We start from the raw sequence: 21,573 nt of genomic DNA on the forward strand, positions 1-21,573 counted from the left end.
TTACTGACCTATGTGGGCGTGGGCCACGGGGCCTGTGAGCGTGGCGGCGGCGGCGGCACTGGGAGCAGCGGCGGGTCTCCCTCCCGGGTGAGATGAGGTGGAGGATGCAGAGGATGAGGTGGACGAGCCCTGAATGACCCGGTCGAGCCAGGGCTCGACGTTGGAATGGCTCTGGAGCGGAGTGGAGGTAAGTCGCCCGGGTCGCCGTAAAGAGCCCTCATCTTCTGAGGCAGATGACGTGTCTGTGGTTAAAATAATGACGACAGGCATAATGTAGGGATGAGTTGGGGAGGGGGGTGGAGTCCCCACACTGGCACCTGAGTCTCCCAGGCCAGCACGTGGCAAGCTCCGCTATGCCCTGCACCTGCACCGCTATGCCCTGCCTGGCCAAGGGGTCATCTCAGCACTCGTTTGCCCGACTGTAAGATCCAAGGAGCCCTACCTGGGAAACTGGTTTCTCGACCCCAGCTTCCCCAAGAGGACTGTCCGGGGGCACCGCACGCTGGGAGTGGCTTCAGCTCATTCCTTGGTGGGGTCCCAAATATCAAAGAAGACCCCAAGTGTCGAGTGCCCATCTGAGTGAACACCCCACACAACCTTCACACATGGCCCAGGTTAGTGCAGTGGTGATGGGGCCTCACTCCGTCCATCTGCACCCTCTTAGGGGCAGCAACAATGAGCTCTGGAAAGAATTCCTTCCCCAACACACCTGCTTCACTCAATAAAACTAACTGCTCATAAAGGTTCTATCAAGTCACCTCAGCTGTGCATTTTATTATGGTTACACAACTATTAAAAAGTTTTTTTAAAATTGGCTATTATGTATAATATTTGGTAGAAACATGTGACAGCTATTTCTAGAATTTTTTTTCAACAATATGAACTTTTTCTTTTCTGTAGAAAGGAAGTGTTACCAAAACCACTAAATTATCCTATATCTCTGGTGTGTTTGGTTTTCACCATGTCATCAAACCAAAAACTCGTGTTGCCAGTTTCACGACTTAAATAACAACAGAGGTGGCAGAAGGCGCCACACAACTGCCCACACCTGGTGCAGTTTAGCAACACCGCTGCTGAAGAGAAACTCCAGGTGAAAGTTTTCATTTCTAATGGTAATGACAACAAAACAATAATAGAAGAAATGTTTTAAATCCTCTGAATTGTCCTATACTCTCCCATTTAAGGCCTGGTAATGATATAGTAAATAATCATTAATAAGATGAAAATAATTTTACAATTATTAAATCAGGAAACTTTAGTATTCTAGTAAGTGTTTATTTTAGGTTCCCCTCTTTACTTAAAGGCACAAATAGCATCTTAGTAAAAGAATTAAAATACAACCAAAAGTCCTATAGAAAACAAGTACCGATTTGGGTACAAGCCATACTGTGTAGACCACAGATTTTCAGTAAGGAATGTTGCACATATGCAAACGTTTTTAATCTCCAGTTTTTCCAAATCTTTACTGCATACAGGTCAGGAGGATACTCCAACTCAAGGGGAAACGAAGGTGATGACACCAGGGCTGTGTCACATCTACAGAAGCCATTCCCAACACGGTCTGTCAATACCTGGAGGTGTGTACGTCTCCACCGACGAGTGGACAAGAACCGAACGTCTTTTTGAAGGCATAGGCATCTTCCTCTCCTTGTATTTGGCCAAAGCTGCTTGCACCGCTTCAGTGTGAACATCTATGTAAAAACAAGAGCAGTAAAGACACTTTCTACAAAATTGCTTATGAAGTGACAAAATTAAGCTTCATATTCTTATTTGTTTTCATTGAGTGTGAAAGAGACACATAAGCCTGGCCTATGACATCAGTCCTAGATTCCTTTAAATGTTCCTTTATTTGTAGATTTGGACCCACATAAATATTTTTGTAGTTATAAATCAAAACTATATAAAAAAAGAAATGCTCTAATTAAAAACACAATGAAACAAACCTAAACGCGTCTCCAGTTGTTGGCCTCAACTATTACAAGGGACTTCAAAGCAGTTAGACTGTTTAGCCTGTTCCTCTAGAGCTAGCTACTAAGCAGCAACACATGAGAAATAACAAAACTCCTTCTGCAATCACACTGTGAGGCTACTGGCCCTGGGAACCAAGACACTCATGAGGAAGAAGATCCAAACACAGAAGCAGTGAGGTAGTTCTGCAGTCGTGAATCTGAATGGAAATGTGGCATTTTGTCTTTAACGATAATGCTGCAGACTGTCCAATAAAAATGTCTAGAAACAGTGCCAGCCCATTAGCAATGAGTAACCCTTGCCCCCAGAACGTGGCCTTCAAATACCATGTTCCCTCAAGGACGCTGAGACACGGCAGAGTGTAGGGCAGGGGCAGGAAATGCACAGATAAGCCTGAAGCATCTTGTTGCAACAGCCAGTGGTGACTTGGTCAAATAGCTCAGGTGGCCATGGAGCCAATCTAAAGATGTTCCCAATGGCTAAGGATGGAACATTTTGAACATCAACAAGGATAAATGCTAGAATACACAATACCAAATACAACGCTAAAAAAACAAAAACAAAAACAAAAAACCCAGAAAGGAAGCCAAAAAAATTTCTTTTAATTTTTAAATGTTTATTTATTTTTGAGAGAGAGAGAGAGAGAGGCGGACAGAGTGCAAGCAGGGGAGGAGCAGAGAGAGAGGAAGGGAGATACAGAATCTGAAGCAGGCTCCAGGCTCTAAGCTGTCAGCACATAGCCCGAAGCGATGCTTGAATTCACACACCGTGAGATCATGACCCGAGCCGAAGTTGGACACTCAACCGACTGAGCCACCCAGGTGCCCCTCAAGAGGAAGCAAAATTAATCACCTGCCACTGGAGGATGCCAGCGACCCAACTCATTATTCTGAGGAGTAAATAAATGGAAAGAATTGGGTATTTATCCTGGCTCTCCTGTACCATGTAGCAAGCAAGGTGGAGTTTCTCTTTATGGAAGTACTCCAGCCTCTGGGTGGAGGATGACAGAACCAGTTTCCCCATGCTGTGACCTCATGACTGCATGGATCTGGGAACTGGGTATCACTGGCCACCAGCATCCCAGGGAAGAGAATCAGGCATGCTGTCCTCCTGGTGGGAGAACACAGCACCATCTCTGAAGTCTTAGGGACAACTGAAAATCTAACCCGACCCTCAGGGAGCCTCGGAGGTGAGGACTCCACCACATAGGAGCTGCCAGACACACAGCAGTTTTTCCACAGACTGGAGGGAGGGGAAACACAAGTTAAGGAAGACTGAAAACACTACCCACCATTTGTGAAATGTACATCTTATTCGGATCCTGGGTTCAAACAGTTTCTAAAAAACCATGGGCATCTGGCTGGCTCAGTCGGTAGAGTGTGTGACTCTTGATGTTGGGGTTGAGTTCAGGCCCCACGTTGGGCATAGAGCTTACTTAAAAAATTTTTATATAAAAATAAAAAATTTTAAAAAGCCATATGAACATTTGGATATTTGATATTAATGAAGTATTGTTATTTTGTGACAATGGTTTTTATCTTAAGAGACACAAGGACATGATCCTTCCCAGAGACAGACCAAGAGTATAATGACATCTAAAAGAAATAAATGTAATCTCTGAGATTTGCTTCAAAATCATGTGGGAAGGGAGGAAGTGGATGAGGTATGGATAAATGAATCAAGACTGAACATGGCTGGGGCTGTGCCTCTGACAATGAGTCCAGAGGGCTATTACACTAGAAAGTACACTTTTGTACATGTTTATATTTTTCTACAAAAAAATATTTTTAAAATGTTTAAAAATCTTACACTGAAATGGCCCATTGGATGCTAATCAGGAAAGATGAAAAATCTGCACCTACATGTATTAAAATAAAATTTAAACATCAGAGGCACCTCGGTGGCTCAGTTGGTTAAGTATCTAACTCTTGATTTCGGCCCAGATCATGATCCCAGGGTTGTGGGGTCAAGCCCCATGTCAAGCTCTGCACGGGGTATGGAGCCTGCTTGAAATTCTCACCCCCCTGTCTCTCTCTCTCTGCCCCTCCCTCGCTTACTCACTTGCACTCTCTCTAAACAAAAATTAAAAATTAAAAAAAATTTACAAACATCAAAGACAAGACAATTGTGTAAGCTTCCAGGGAAAAAAAGTAAATCATCTTAGAAGGATCAAGAGATTGACTCATATTACTCAACAGTGACCACTGGGTACAAGAAGGCAACATGGTATTGAAGAAAAATGTGTTGAGCCTAGAATTTTATACTTAGCCAAATTATCATTTATTTTTTTTTTAATTTTGTTAATGTTTATTTATTTATGAGAAAGAGAGAGAGAGAGAGAGAGACAAAGTGCGAGCAGGGGAGGAGCAGAGAGAGAGAGGGAGACACAGAATTGGAAGCAGGCTCCAGGCTCTGAGCTGTGAGCATAGAGCCCGACGGGGAGCTCGAACTCACAGACCATGAGATCATGACCTGAGCCAAAGTCAGACACTCAACCAACTGAGACGCCCAGGCTATCATTTAAACATAAGTCTAATAAAAATATTCCCAGACATAAAAAGGTGCTTGAGAGAGACAAATCCAGGAGTCCCTGCAACAGATATGGCAGTGACTATGAGCATGCACTTTAAACTCTATTGTAGTCTTAGAAACAAACACAATCACAAGCACAGATAAAACAACACAGACCTAAAAATCTACACAATATCAGCACAACAGGGGTCTAAGCCTAATAATCTAAGAAGCTCAACAAACCCCAAGAAACATAAAACTACATAAGCCGAGCCACCGCATAATCAAAACCAAAACCACCGCATCACTCAAAACCAGCAACAGAAAAATCTTAAAAGGGCCAGAGGAAAAGAAGTCACATTACAGACAAAGGAACAACAATAAGGAACAAAACTTGGAGGAAGAACACTATTGATTTCAACAATTACTATTAAGCTATAATCATCGAGAGCAGGGTTTCGCCATAAAAGTAGACGACTACATCAACAGAACAGAAGAGAATCCAGAAACAGGATCACACATGAACGTGCAGCTGCTTCTGGACGGGGGAACAAAGGCAGTGTCTTCTTGACAAATGGTGGGAGCCACCAGATGTGCATATGCAGAAAAAATGAGCTGTGATCCATACCTTGAACTAATACTAAAATTAACTAAAATATTAAAACATAAAAGTAGAAAACTTCTAGAAGAATACAGAGGTGACAATCTTTGTGACCTTGGGTGAGGCAAAGATTTCTTAGATACAAAAACAAAAGCCCTATCCATTAAAAAAAAAAAAGCTGATAAGTTGTATTTCATTAAAATTAAAAACTTCTGGAGACATCCGGCTAGCTCAGGCAGTGTAGTGTGCAACACTGGATCTCAGGGTTGTGGGTTCAAGCCCTATGTTGGGCACAGAGATTACTTAAAATCTTTAAAAAAAAAAAAAATTAAAACCTAAAATGAACTACTGGGACCTCATCAAAATAAAAGGCTTCTGCACAGCAAAGGAAACAATCACCAAAACTAAAAGGCAACCGAAAGAATGGGAGAAGATATTTGCAAATGACATATCATTTAAAAGATTAGTATTGAAAATCTATAAAGAGCTTATCAAACTCAACACCCAGGAAATGAATAATCCAGTGAAGAAATGGGCAAAAGACATGAATAGACACTTCTCCGAAGAAGACATCCAGAGGGCTAACAGACACATGAAAAAAATGCTCAACATCACTCATCATCAGAGAAATACAAATCAAAACCACGATGAGATACCACATCACACCTGTCAGAATGGCTACCATTAACTCTAGCAACAAGAGATGTTGGCGAGGATGTTTGCACTGCTGGTGGGAATGTAAACTGGTGCAGCCACTCTGGAAAACAGTATGGAGGTTCCTCAAAAAATTAAAAATACAACTACCCTACGACCCAGCAATTGCACTACTGGGTATTTATCCAAGGGATACAGGTATGCTGTTTTGAAGGGACACATGCACCCCAATGTTTATAGCAGCACTATCAACAATAGCCAAAGAATGGAAAGAGCCCAAATGTCCATCGATGGATGAATGGATAAAGAATACACACACACACACACACACACACACACACACACACACACACACACACACCGGAGTATTTACTTGGCAGTCAAAATGAAATCTTGCCATTTGCAACTATGTGGGTGGAACCGGAGGGTACTATGCTAAGTGAAATGAGTCAGTCAGAGAAAGACAAAAATCATACGACTTCACTCATATGAGGTCTTTAAGAGACAAAACAGATGAACATAAGGGAAGAGAAAAATAATAGAAAAACAGGGAGGGGGACCATTTGCAACTATGTGGATGGAACTGGAGGGTACTATGCTAAGTGAAATGAGTCAGTCAGAGGAAGACAAATATCATATGAGTTCACTCATATGAGGAATTTAAGATACTAAACAGATGAATGTAAGGGAAGGGAAGCAAAAATAGTATAAAAACAGGGAAGGGGAGAAAACAGAAGAGACTCATAAATATGGAGAACAAACTGAGGGTTGCTGGAGGGGTTGTGGGAGGGAGGATGGGCTAAATGGGTAAGGGGCACTAAGGAATCTACTCCTGAAATCTTTGATGCGCTATATGCTCACTAATTTGGTTGTAAATTAAACAATAAATAAATTAAATAAATATATAAAACTCAGAAAAAAAAGAAAATGAGAAATTTTTTAAAGATTAAAAACTTCTGTTCTTCAAAAGCCACTTGAAGAGAATGCAAAGACAAGACAAAGCCTTGGATAAAATATTAGCAACGATAAAGGTCTTATATTCAGAAAATAAAGAATTAGAACTGGAATTAGAACTAGAATATACAGTTTATTAACATCAGTCACATGGAAACAGACAGGGAGCAGAGGATGGGGGAGCAGGGAAATAAGGAAGACAGGGAGAGGAAGGGGGCCTTTACTGCAACCTGATTCACGGAGCGCATGCATGCATGTGCAAGTATCTGTATACACATGCAGGTATCTGTGTGCGAGTATCTGCATGCACGTGTGGGTATCTATTTGCGTGTGAGTATCTGTAGGGTGTACATGCAGGTATCTGTGTGCATGTGCAGGTATCTGCGTGCGAGTATTTGTGTGCATGTGCAAGTATCTGCACGCATGTGCAAGTATCTGTGCAAGTATCTGCATGTGAATATCTGTGTGCATGTGCAGATATCTGTGTGCAGGTGCCTGCATGTGCATGTCACTATCCACATGCACGTGCAAGTATCTGCATGTGCGTGTGACTATCTGCATGCATGTGCAAGTATTTGCATACACATATCTGTGTGCACCTGCAAGTATCTTCATGCTGGTATGTGAGTGCACGTGCAAGTATCTGTGTGCACATGTGGGTATCTGCATGTGTGTACAAGTATTTGTGCATGAGTATCTGCACAAGCAGGTGTCTGTGTGTGTGTGCAAACATCTGTGAGTATCCGCATGTATGTGTATGTATTTGCATGCGTAGGCAAGTATCTGTATGTACATATGTGTATCTACATGCGCGTGCAAGTATCTGTGTGCAGGCACCTGCATGCACATGTGACGATCTGTGTGCGTGTATCTGCATGTGTGTGCAAGTATCTGCATACAGGTGCCTGTGTGTGCGTGAGTATCTGTGTGTGTGTATTTGTGAGTGCATGTGTGTACAAGTGTGTGCACTCAGGGCTGAAGGCAATGGTGCTCAGTGAGATGCTGACAATGGTTGTCTCAGGATCCAGAGTCCAAGTGATTTTACTTTTTCCTTAAGCCTGATTATTATATTGCATATCACATGTATTGTTTATATCATCAGAAAATATTAACAGTGTGACAAAGTTTTTTAAATATACACTAAATTAGTAAGAAATTTATCAAAAATTTCTCAAGTCACTTCATCACACTCCCATGTAACATAATATTTTTTTATAATTTTTTTTAATGTTTATTTATTTTTGAGACAGAGAGAGACAGAGCATGAACAGGGGAGAGGCAGAGAGAGAGGGAGATACAGAACCCGAGACAAGCTCCAGGCTCTGAGCGGTCAGCACAGAGCCCGATGTGGGGCTCGAACTCACAAACCGTGAGATCACGGCCTGAGCTGAAGTCAGACGCTTAACTGACTGAGCCACCCAGGTGCCACATAATATTTAAAATCTTAATATTTTTCTTAGATATTCTTAAAACGGGGGCCATTTCTTTATCTCTGTTGAAAGTTTTTCTTTATTAAAAAATAAAAAAATAAAAAGGCTTACCAAAAGAGCTTAAATGGAAAGGAAATATACGATCACACAATGGGTGTAAACAGGTGAAGCAAAGTACCCAAAATTTACCGACATGTAACCTACAACTGAAAACATTAATTTTTTCAATGCGTGATCTGATAATTCAAATAAAATATCATAGACAAATTTAAATATTCATAAAAATACTGACAGAGTGGCAGAAATCTAGTTAGAAGAAAATCTCCAAAATTAGAAAAAGAAAAAAAAAAATTAAAAACACCTACAGTAAAAGCCGCTCCCTAATGTACAAAAATTACTAACACTGACCAGCCCCAAGCTCGAGGTAGAAAAATGGACAAAAACTTTTAAAGAAATTATACTAATCGGGGCGGGGGGGAGAGGGGAGGACATTTCTCCAGAGATTTTAGAGCACCTATCTTGCAGGTTACATCAAGAGATACTGCGGCTGGGGGCGCCTGGGTGGCTCAGTCTGTTGGGCGTCAGACTTCGGCTCAGGTCATGATCTCGTGGTCTGTGAGATCCTGCTTCGGATCTGTGTCTCCCTCTCTCTCTGCCCCTCCCCCTCATTCTCTCTCTCTCTCTCTCTCTCTGTCAAAAATAAACATTAAAAAAAAATTTTAAGAGATACTGTGGTTGTGTGAAGGTTAATTTTTCTCTTGAAAAATATCATGATGTGGTGAATCATCATTCAAGTGAAAATAATTTCTTCAGCAGAGCAAAGAACATTTACAGCAAAGAACAAAGGACTGAAAGCCGGTCCACTCGTTGACGCCTGCCCCCTCTGGTCCCTACCTGACCGGAAGCGCTCGTCCCGTGAATTGGTAGGCCGTGGCTTCTGCTGTTTGGGCGCTGCAGCTGTGGTTTGTGAGGGACCTGGGATCCTATTCTCGGCTTGTAGGGATGGATCTACTCCTGCAAAACAATTTTGTAGGAATATCTTGTGTAAACAATTTGCTTCTCTGGTGATGGAAAAATCCATTTAAAACAGCACATATTTCTCCTATGTTACTACATAGCATGCACCTTACCAAAAATAACAATCTGAGCACATGCACCCTGTGGTGGCCCTTGAAGTCCAGAAGCCCTGTATCTGGAGGTCAGGGACAGAACCATGAATGTCCACTTCTGGCTCTCTCTCCCAAAAGTGCCCAGCCTTCCCTGCCTCACTGTCCACCATCCCCAAAAAGGGCGACCATCACACATCATCCCCGAGACCATCAGCACAACACATGCAGCCACTTAGGGCAGATTCTCTTGGGAAGGTTCTTTAAAAGAATGTTTCTGCATCATAAACATTTCCTGAATCTGCAAAAGCCTGTGTGTCACTTTTCCTGGCACTATCCATGATGTCAACCAACTCAGTAAGAAACATCCCACTAAGCAGTCACTGGGGCATAACCAGTCACCCTTGGACACAGGCAGAAACGTGGGACAGTGGAGAAGTGAGGGGTGCACGTAACAGTGAGTGTCAGGGAGCACGAGGTACAGAAACCTCAGGCACTGACAACCTCAGCCTGTGACGCCTGCTCGCTGTCTCCAAACCCAACACCTGGACAACGTGCTACACTGCTGCCAGGCCCACAGCCCCTGACCACACAGGTCCTGAGGACACAGTATGGGGAGTAAAGGGACGGGGCCCAAGTACACAAGGTCATGAAACAGAATCCATGGTGTTGTTTGAGCTCTAATTGGCTGATATTTGAGAACAGCACAAAGCAAAGCCTTCTGTCATGCTTCATCAAAGTAGTAAGTTTAGATTTATTCTCTAGCTCAAGACGTCTCATAAAAATAGCCAGCAGGCATTCCAGCCCTGTGGACTCCTCCAGCCCTTATCACCTCCTGAAAAGAGGCCATTTGTCCCTGTCTCCAACCCACTGCTGGACACAGTGTGGCAGAGCAACTCTGCGTGACCTGGAGATTCACTGAGACAACACACCACGAGGACACGTGCAAGGACAGCAGGGAACATGGTGGCTCGGGACTCAGCACCACCACCAGGCCAAACTGTAGATGTGTGGGCAGAATAGACGTCACCACTGCTGCTCAGGTGCTACATTTTGGGGTGGCTAGTTACACAGAGCTAGACGATGGGACGACTCCTTCTGGAAGTCAGTGTTTAAGCTCTTCAAAATCTGAGCATATACAAACACATACACACGTAGGATAATACTGGTCAGCACTGTGACTGGCACTTTGTTCTTGTGACTCGATAAAATTACTCTCAAGTTCGTAATGGAGAATACACAGAGCCTTGTGCATTATGGATTACAAACAGGCATGTCGCAAAGTCATATACATGCATATGGACATCCTTATGCTTGCATTCCAAAATATGGGTGTTTTTATTCTTTGAGATAGATTCATTTATTCCACAAAGATACAAGCCCAATGTGAAGTGATCACACGAGAAAGCAGTACATTTTAAATTTTTACAGGTACCAAGAAATAATTTTCTAAAAAAGTTACAGCAATATACATGCCCATACGCAATGCACGAAAGTGCTATTTCCTCACATCCTTTTCAGCCCTGGGTGCTAAAAATGTTTTTTTAGAATTTTGCCAATCTCACAGGAGGAAAATGGTTTGCTTTAATTTGCACTTCCACACCTGTTAGTGGGGTGAACATAATTTAATGTTTACTGCCCATCCACAATTCCTCTTCCTTGAATTTCTATTCATTTCATCCAGCTAACAAGTTCTCGAAGAAAACCTGCAGGAGGCCCTGCTCTGCTGGGGACACGACCCTGGCCTGTGCACACACCTGAGAGCAGGGGCCCTGAGAGCAGCTGGTGGCAGCTCAGCCATTCTGAAATATTTTCATTTCTAGGGAACCAAACATACCCACTTTCTTTTCCTTTCTAACTTCCAGGTCTCCTATCTTATAAACACCATTCAGAAGTCACTCAAATATTCTCCTGAATGTTATAGTATTTTATAATCACAAACATACTTAGAGCTTTTATCCTTCTCAAGTTCCTGTTGGCTGATGGTGGAGAGGAAGAACCCAGCCCCGTACAGGGCCGGTCCCCACTGTAAGGTGCGGCCTCCTCCCCACGCTCCCTGCAGCACTTCCAGACCGCCCACCCTTCCGCTCACTGGCTCGTCTGCCCCGAACACCCAACACCCTCTTTCAGTGACCATATGTGCACACAGTCCGTTTACCACCCTGAAGGCAGGTCCTTTCTCACTAGGGTTCTTTTTCAACGATGTATTACCTACTCTCAGAACTTTTCTCCTTCAAATGGGTTATTATTTCCAATCCCAGGTTTGGAAATTTTAAAAATCAGCCAGCGGTATTCAGACTGGACTACATAACGTTCACAGATTAATTTGCAAACTGACATTTTAGGATACTAACTTTTTCTATTTAGGAAATTGGTATCTTTCTTCATATTTTAGGGTCTTGGCTATTTCTTTCAAATGGATTTTACGATCCTAATATAGGTTCTGTGGCTTTCTTGCTAGATGTATTAATAAGCATTTGACAGTTTATTGCCATTACAAATGTAAATTTTTTCATTACAATATTGCCAGATAAAAGCTATTGATCCTTGCACATCTGTCTTCTATCAGACCAAAAACTCTTACTAACTCTAACGGGTAAGTAAGCAGTCACCTGTGTTTCCAAGGAACGAAATAATACCATCTCTAAGTGCAGATGACTGTCTCCAATATTCATCCTGCCTGTTCTCCTGTCACACTGCAGTGGCAGTGGCCACCGGAGCAGAGTGGCGTCAGAACGGGCATGGCGAGTAACGCTTTCTCACCCTGCTTGGGCTGGGGATGCTACAGTTGTGTCACCTAGTCTGACAGTTGCTGGTGACGCTTATCACATGGGCTTAAAGACACTTTTAACGGTTCCCTTCAATTCCAGTTTTACTCAGAGTTCGCTTTTCTTTTGTTTTGGATTAATGCAAGTCAGTACATAATGAGCCTCCTCGTCCTCTTTTTATTGTTGATTTATTTTAAAATATATCATGCTGACACAGACAGTATAAAGGATGTGTTCAGTTTACAAATTATCACACAGGAGAAAACCGACGTGAAAACTGCCCTGGGAAGGAAATAAACACTCGAGCGCCTTCGGAGCCCCTGCACAACCACCTCACACCACGATGACATGGGGGGCTGACTTCGGTGCAAACCACTCCCTTGTCTTTACCAACTACACAAGAGTTCCTCAACAGCGCGGTCTGGCGTGTTTTTTCAAGTTATACTGCCTGTATCCCTTCGTGATTGTTTCCTTCACTCCCCATCGTGTTGATGAGATTCATCCTTGCTGCTGCGTGTCGGTCTTCAAGCTTTCCACTGGGTGGACTCTGCCGACGGACATGTGAGTTCTTGGCACTTCAGGGATGTAAGAAACATTCTTGTGCACAGAGAGAGGACAAGGTGCAAATGTCTGCCCAAAGCACGTGTGCACCCAAAGGACAGCTGCTGGTCACCTCTGCCCCTCGTCAGCTATACCAGCTGTCCACACCCCACTGTTTAAATCCCTTCCAACAACCCAAGGTAGGTTATGGCTCTAATCCACATTTCTCTGATTACTGCTGAGGTTAAACATTTTTTTGTCTGCTTGTTGGCTAGTAGGGTTTCTCCTTACAACATAGTGATTCAAGTCTTCAGCCCCATTTTTCTAGTGGGCTTTTTTTTTTTAATCATGTTGGGGGTCTTTCTTGCTATTTAAGCTTAATTAATTACAATTAAATTAAAAATTCAGTCTCTCGGTTACACTAGCCATATTTCAAGTGCTCAACAGCCATACATGGCTAATGGTTACAGAACATTGCCATTATCACAAAAAGTTAATAAATAGGGAATATGCCAATGTTAAACTCTAAAATCAATTTTTAAGTCAAGTTTGGTGAGAAAAATGACGGTTAGAAAACAGTTGAGTGTGTTGACTTTACCTTGAATAAGCGGGATATAGCGTGCAAGCAGTTTTGCCCGTTTCTTTTCATACCCTTTTTGAGTGATGTCACCTAAAACGACAGTGGAAAAAGACAATTACATCTCCTCCAGAGTTCCAAAATTTCTGGATTAAAAAATTAATTCATAATGGAGAACCTTGAAACACTAATGCATTGTATGATGCATCCATACAATGGAATACTAGCAGTAAAAAGGAACAAACCATTGACATATACAACAATCTGGATAGAGTTCACATGAACATTGGAAAGAAGCCAGGCTCAAAGGGCTACGTGCTGAATTATTCCATTTGTATGACAGTCTGGAAAAGATAAAACTATAGGGACAGAGAAGACAGTGGCTGCCAGGACATGGGCATGAGAAAACGGCTGAGTACAGTGGGGAACAAGGGAATCTGGGGGTTCATGACACTGCTCTGTTGCGATGGTGATGGCGGCCCATGACAGCACATGCTGGTCAAAACCTGCTAGAACTGCACACCGGAAGAGAGACTTTTATTGTAGGTCAATAATACTTTAATGTTTAAAAACTGCATTTGGTATTCCCTAAGAGCCTGTCAGAAATGCAGACTTTAAAAAAATTTAATAACAAATTTAAAAATAAAAATTTTTACAGTTTAAAAAACAAAAAAAAAAAAGAGAGAAAGAAAGAAAAGTAGCCTCCTGGGCCACACTATCGAACATGAGCCCGCATTTTACCAAGATCCCGAAGCGGCTCCTGTGCAGGTTCGTGCTGTGGAAGAGCTGGTCTCAGGCCAAAGCACACCTCTGAGCAACGAACTCAGGCACAGGCGTGGCTGTTCTGACAAATCACCAAAAGAAGAACAACCTAAAAATGAATTAAACCACCAGGAACAAGACAGGAAGTGTGTCTTCATGGAAACCCTTCTCGATCTATGTGCACGTTCGGTTTCCTAGAGAACTTGGCATGCCCAAAGTGAATGTGTCACGCTTTAGAGATTTTATTTAGACCAGAAACGTACATTACAATTTCCACTGGTAGCTTGTTTGGACAGACTTTCTTCAATGGAAAGTTTTAATGTTTTGTAACCGCTCCTCACTCTCCCAGCCCCTGTTCCGATCAGACAAGCATGGGGGCAGGCTGCGGAAATCAGGAGACATGAGCGGCTATCATTGAGGGATGCTTTACCAAGTATTTTCTGTATATGAACTCCAGAGAGAGAGTCAGGGAGGGGCAGAGAGAAGGAGAAAGGATCCGAAGCAGGCTCTGCATTGACAGCAGAGAGCCCGGATGCTTGACCGACTGAGCCACCAGGCTATACGAACTCTTGACTGCAGAATTTGTTGTGTCAAAACACCCAACAACACTGAATGTGTCACATCTAAGTTAAGACTCACTGAGAGTCTCGGCATTAATACACCATCCTACAGAAGACGATTCTGGGGTCAGGGAAGCACCAGGCCAGGTTACCTCAAGTTCCCAGCGGGTCAGGCACTGCTTTAACCACAGCTCATTCAGTCCAGTCCTCCCCGGCGAGCCCGTCTTGTTTATCTCTTCTGTGCTTTATTTATCCCTCTGTCCTCACCTTATTCCCCCCCGCCACCCCTACAGAAAACTAGCCTTAATTTGAATTTGTTCTGCAGAATGTATACTAGTTTGTGTCCTTGTATTTTTACTTTACCTAAATGGCATTATATTGCAAATCTCACTCTGCCTATTTTTTCCCCTGCTAAGCACTCCATTTTTAACATGAGTCAATCCATGATGCAGTGAGCATGCCTAATCCCCTGCGAATTGCCATGGCCCATGGGGGTGCACTGTTGTTGTCCTACCCACTCACTGGACACTCACAGACCCCAATCTGGGCCAGGATATGATTGTACAATTCAGCTTATTAATTTTTAATTTATGAACAACTTTAAAGTGCATGTATTTTTTATAGAAGTATCTACTAAAAAATGTTTCCTCTGAAATATATGAAAATATGTAATTAAGACAAACTTAAATGAAAACTAAATACTGTTACACTAAACTAAAACTGATAAATCCCTATTTAAAAGCAGAGCATTTGATTTTCCAGGATATTTAAAAATTAAGTATTCATTTCCTAGAAAGGGCTCCTTCTTAGGTCCCCATTTCAAAGGAACATTTACACGGTAAAGGTGTCAAAGAGCATTCAGAAATTAAACGTTAACTCCCTGCTTCATGCCTGTGATATTACAAAAGCAGTCTCGTGTTTTTTAGTGAACCAGTTGAACACAACCAGCTACACATTTTCATGTGTAACCAGTTACCATACTTCACCCATCCAACTTAGACACTAACCCAACACGCCACTGAATGCAACACTTCTACCCACACAAAGAGCAAGGTAGAATTCCAAAAGAGAATGCAGATACAAAACTAATAAGCTAATAAAAAAGAGACTCAAATAGAAGTTTTCGGAACCCAAGTTCAGTAAACACTAAAGAGACAAACAGCAGAGCCAAACTCCCCACCTAGCTGCACAAAACTGGGGTAACACTGACCCGACAGTTGAAGGCAATCTCAGTCAGACTAATGCTCGCCCCTGGCTGAGCACCCCAGCACCTGGGGGACTTGGGGAAAATGCCAGGACCCATCCTTCTCTCGTGGTCTGTGGGCTGGTAGCTGTTCTTACCAGCCCTCCAGGAAGGGGTATGATACTGAGCCAGAGCTCAGGTTGACCTCCATTGCTGCAAGCCAAAGTCACTTAAGATTACAAATGCAAAATCTCAAATGATACCTTCAAGTCCCAACCACAGTTTTTTTTTTTTTTTTTTAGTGTTTATTTATTTATTTTGAGAGAAAGAGAGAGAGAGAGACCGAGCAGGGAGAGAGGGAGACAGAGAATCCCAAGTAGGCTCCACACTGTCAGCACAGAGCCCAATGTGGGGCTTGAACCCACAAACTGTGAGATCAGGACCCGAGCCGAAATCAAGAGTTGGATGCTTAACTGACTGAGCCACCCAGACACTTCTCCAACCACACTCTCTAAAAGCCTATTCTCAAAATCATTCAACAATTCCTTAAGGTCACAGCAACAAGGATAGGCAATGCACATTACATATAACAGCAAATAATGGGAGACAACTTAATCTTTCATCAAAAGGAAAGAAAGAAAGAAAGAAAGAAAGAAAGAAAGAAAGAAAGAAAGAAAGAAAGAAAGAAAAGAGAAGAAAGAATTAAATATACTGCCATAAATCATCACTGCAGAATACAGTTGGTCCTAAAAAAATGCCTTGGTATTTGGAAGGTAAGGGATAGGTATCACTTAACATAGATTCATGATATCCTATTAAGTAAAAGCAGCAAGTTGAAAAACTATACACATAAAGAGTGATCTAATTCTGGGAATTAAAACTATGCATAATTAAAACTATGCATGTGTCCAGGTGTGTACATTTTCCTCCAGGAAATATCTGGAGGGATGCCCAATTATTAATAGTGATTCTTTATTTAGCTTGGGGTGGGTGTGAGGAATATTTTGTTTTTTACTTCATATACTTTTGAACTCTTTACATTTCTTAGCACAATAGTTATAATTAAGAATATATGGAAAATAGTTTGATAATGTACTATGGTTATGTAAGATGTTATTGCAGGAAACTGAATGAATTCTATGTACTATTTCTGTAACTTGTGAGACTAAAATTATCTCAAAATAAAAAGTTAAAAATACATGGGAGAGACTATATAAAATTGGTCTTATTTCTTTTTCAAGTGACAAAATTTCCCAGTGAAACCATCTGGACATGCAGATTTACTTTCCAGAAGGTTGTTCCCCACCCCCCACCCCCTTCTTTTATTTTGCTTAATTAAAGCTTTATATATTTCTTAAAGCAGTTTCAAGTTCATAGCAAAATTGGGGGCAAGATAGAGTTCCTATCTAGAGTATCCTATCCTAGACCCCCTGCCCTGACACATGCACCCCTCCCCACATTCTGAACATCTTCCATCAGGGTAGTACATGGTTTCAACTGATGAACTATATGGATACGTAATAATCACCCAAAGTCCACAGTTTAGTTATGGTTCAGTCTTGGTGTACGTTCTGTGGGTTTGGACAAATGTATAATAATATATATCCATCATTATGATGTCCTAGAGTATTTTCACTGCTCTAAAAATCCTCTGTGCTCTGCTATTCATCCCTTCCCCCACCCCTCAGCCCCAGGCAACCACTGATCCTTCTACTGTCTCCACAGTTTTCTGGAATGTCATATAGTTTTAATCATACAGTAACCTTTCATATTGACTTCATTTAGTAATATGCGTTTAAGTTTCTTCCATGTCTTTTCTTGGCTTGACAGCTCATTTCTTTTGTTGAATAATATTCCATTGGGTGGATGAACCAGTTTATTTACCTGTTTACCTACTGAAGGGCATCCTGGTTGCTTCCAAATTTTGGAAATTATGAATAAACCTTCTGCAAACAACTGTGTGCAGGTTTTTGTATGGACATGTTTTCATTTCCTTTGGGTAAATACCAAAGAATGCGATTACTGGGTCGTATGGTAAGAGCATGTTTAGTCTTGTAAGAAACCACCAAACTGTCTTCCAAGGTGGTTGCATCGCTCTGTTTTCCCACCAGCAGTGAATGAGCATTCCTGTTGCTCCACAGAGCCTGTGTTGTGTTGCTCCACATCCTTGCGATTAGTGTTGTCATTATTCTAAATTGTGGCCATTCTCATAGGTAGGTAATGGTATCTCATTATTGTTTGAATTGGCACTTCCCAGATGACATATGAATGTGGAACATCTTTTCATATGCTTATTTCCCATCTCTATGTCTTCTCTGGTGAGGGGTCTGTTAAGGTCTTTGGACCATTTTTCAATCAGATTGTTTGTTTCCTTACTGTTGAGTTTGAAGAATTCTTTGTATATTTTGGGTAACAGTCCTTTATCAGATGTGTTTTTTGTAAACAATGGCCTGTCTTCCCTTCTTAACCCCAGCTTTTGCAGAGCAGTTTTTAATTTTAACAGAGTGCATCTTTTCAATTATTTATTTCATGGATTGTGCCTTCGGTGTCATATCCAAAAAGTCATCACCATACCCAAGTTCACCTAGTGTTTCTCCTATCTTCTATCAACTAGTTTTACAGTTCTGCATTTTTACATTTAGGCATGAAATCCATTTTCAGTTAATTTTTGTGAGGGGTGCAAGGTTCATTTTCTTTGCATATAGACGTCCAGTTGTTCCAGCACCATTTGTTGGAAAGACCATCTTTGCTCCACTGTACGGACTTTGCTCTTCTGTCAAAGATTAATTGGCTATATTTATATGGGCCTATTTCTGGCTTCTCTGTTCTCCATTGAGAACAGAATTTGTCTAATCTGTTGTCAACACCACACTGTCTTGATCACTGTAGCTTTACAGTGAGTCCCGAAGTCAGATAGTGTCAGTCTTCCAACTTTGTTCATCTCCTCCATGTGTTGGCTATTCTGGGTCTTTTGTGGCTATTGACAAACTGGTTCTAAAGTTTGTAAGAAGAGACAAACTTGCTGGTATTCTTTTTAATTTTTTTTTTTTTTTGAGAAAGAGAGAGAGAGAGAGAGCACGCAGGGGAAGGGCAAAGAGAAAGGGAGAGGATCTGAAGTGGGTTCTGTGTTGACAGCAGAGAGCTTGATGTGGGGCTTGAACTCATGAACTGTGAGATCATGACCTGAGTTGAAGTCAGATGCTAAACGGACTGAGCCAACCAGATGCCCCATAAACTGATATTTGGAGATTACATTCAATCTATTGATCAACTTGGGAAGAACTGACATCTTCACAATATTGTCTTCCTGTCCGTGAACACAGAATATCTCTCCACTTATTTAGTTCTTCTTTATCAGTGTTTTGTAGTTTTCTTCACACAGATTTTATACATATTTTGTTTTATACTTAAGTATTTGATTTGGGGGGTGCTCATGTAAATAGTATTGTGGGGGTTTTTTTGTCTTGTTTTTTTCATGTTTATTTATTTTTGAGACGGTGGGGAAGGGCAGAGAGAGAGGGAGACACAGAATCTGAAGCAGGCTCCAGGCTCCATCTGAGCTGTCAGCACAGAGCCCAACACAGGGCTCAAACCCACAAACCCTCAGATCATGACCTGAGCTGAAGTTGGATGCTTAGCCAACTGAATGAGTCACTCAGACACCCCTTAATTTTAAATTCCACTTGTTCCATGATGGTATATAGGAAAGTCATGGACTTTCCACATACTGACCTTGTATCATGAACCTGGCTACAACTGTCTATTAGTTCCAGGGTTTTTTTTGTTTGTTTGTTTGTTTGTTTGTTTGGTGGGGGGTGGAAGGCTTGTTAATCCTTTTGGATTTTTTTTTTTTAATTTCCCCCTTAAAAAAATTTTTTTAAGATTTTAAATAATCTCTACACCCAGAAGGTGGGGCTGGAACTCACAGCCTTGAAGTCAGGAGTTGCATGCTCCACTGACTGAGCCAACCAGGAACCCCTCCATGTTCTACATAGACAACCATGTTATCTATGAACAAAGACCATTTTATTTTTTCCTTCCCAACCTGTATACCTTTTATTTCCTTTTCTCATCGCATTAGCTAGAACTTCCACTACAATGTCAAAAAGGGAATGGTGAGGGGAGTCATCCTTGCCTTAGGTCTGTTCTTACAGGGAAAGCTTCGAGCTCCTCCCCATTAAGTATAATGTTAGGTGTGTGTGTGTGTGTGTGTGTGTGTGTGTGTGTGTGTGTGTGTGTGTGTGTTTTAAGTTTTTAAAGTTTATTTATTTGAGAGAGAGAGAGAGAGAGAGAGAGAGAGAGAGAGAGAACGAACGTGAGCAGGGGAAGGGTAGAGAGAAGGAAAGAGAGAATCCCAAGCAGGCTCTGTACTGTCAGTGCAGAGTCTGACACAGGGCTCCAATTCACCATGAACCATGAGATCATGACTTGAACCGAAATCAAGAGTTGGACACTTAAGCGACTGAGCCACCCAGGCACCCAGCTGTGGGATTTTTTTTTTTATAGATATTGTGCTTTATCAAGTTGAGGAAGTCCCCTTCTATTCCCAGTTTACTCAGTTTTTATCTTGAATAAGTGCTGGGTTTTGCCAATTGCTTTTGCTGCATCTTTGTACATATTGTGAAATGAACACAATAAACTCTAGTCAGCCATCACCACAGAGTTACAATTTTTTTCTTGTGAGGAGAACTTTTAAGATCTTCTCTCTTAGAAACTTCCAAATATCACCATGTGATTTTCTTTCTTTAGCCTGTTGCTGTGATGAACTCCATTAATTGATTTTCAAATGTTGAACCAGCCTTGCAGACTTGGGATAAATCCTGCTTGGTCATAGTATATAATTCTTTTTATACATTGTTGGATTCAATTTGCTAATATTTTGAGGACTTTTGCATCTATGTTCATGAAAGATATTGGTCTATAGTTTTATCTTGTAATGTCTTTGTCTGGTTTTGGTATTAGGGTAATGCAGGCCTCATAGAATGAAGTATTCCCTCTGCTTCCATTCTATGAAACAGACTTCGAAGAATGGCTCTTATCTCCTCCTTAAGTGTTTGGTAGAATTCCCCAATGAACCCATCTGGGCCCAGTGCTTTCTATCTTGAAAGGCGATAATTTTTTTATTATTATTATTTTTTAATTTACATCCAAGTTAGTTAGCATGTAGTGCAATAATTATTTCAGGAGTAGAATCCAGAAAGGTGATTAATTACTGATTCAATTTATTTTTTAAACAGTTTTCTTTAATGTTTATTTAGTTTTGAGAGAGAGAGAGAGAGAGAGAGAGAGAGAGAGCGAGAGAGCACAAGCAGGGGAGGGGCAGAGAGAGAGAGAGGGAGGCATGCAATGTGAAGGCTCCAGGCTCTGAGCTGTCAGCACAGAGCCCGACACGGAGCTCAAACCCAAGATCGTGACCTGAGCCGAGGTTGGACACTTAACCAACTGAGCCACTCAGGCAACCCCGATTCAATTTCTTTATTAGATATAGGCCTATTCAGATCGTCTATTTCTTCTTGTGTGAGTTTGGCAAACTGTATCTTTCAAGGAGTTGGTCCTTCTCATCTAGGTTATCAAATTCAGGGGAACAGAATTGTTCATAGTATTCCTTTATTATCCTTTTTTTTTTTAATGTTTTTAATGCTTATTTATTTTTAAGAGGGGGAGAGAGAGACAGAGCATGAGAAGGGGAGGGGCAGAGAGAGAAGGAGACACAGAATCCAAAGCAGGCTCCAGGCTCCAAGCTGTCAGCACAGAGCCCGATGTAGGGCTAGAACTCAGGAACTGTGAGATCATGATCCGAGCCGAAGTTGGACGCTCAACCAACTGAGCCACCGAGGTGCCCCACTTTATTATCCTTTTAATATCCAAAGATCAGTATGATTTTCCTTTCATTTCTGACATTAGTAATTTGTGTCCTTTTTAAAAAATTTTTTGAAGTTTATTTATTTTGAGAGACAGA

General features: G+C 41.6%; 1 protein-coding gene across 5 annotated transcripts in view; it reads right to left on the bottom strand.

The window, feature by feature from the left end:
• Positions 1–21,573, bottom strand: part of DIP2A (disco interacting protein 2 homolog A) — a 116,169-nt gene that overhangs the window by 69,915 nt on the left and 24,681 nt on the right. For all 5 annotated transcript variants that reach the window (XM_047846891.1, XM_047846889.1, XM_047846887.1 and 2 more), the window contains 4 exons: positions 13,131–13,202; positions 9,013–9,132; positions 1,572–1,691; positions 9–242 (listed from right to left, as the gene is read on the bottom strand). In XM_047846891.1, the coding sequence (XP_047702847.1) occupies positions 9–242; positions 1,572–1,691; positions 9,013–9,132; positions 13,131–13,202 (546 nt within the window). The remainder of the gene's footprint in view (positions 1–8; positions 243–1,571; positions 1,692–9,012; positions 9,133–13,130; positions 13,203–21,573) is intronic.

The sequence above is a fragment of the Prionailurus viverrinus genome, unplaced genomic scaffold, assembly GCF_022837055.1.
Source record: "Prionailurus viverrinus isolate Anna unplaced genomic scaffold, UM_Priviv_1.0 scaffold_42, whole genome shotgun sequence".
NCBI classification, from domain to species: Eukaryota; Metazoa; Chordata; class Mammalia; order Carnivora; family Felidae; genus Prionailurus; species Prionailurus viverrinus.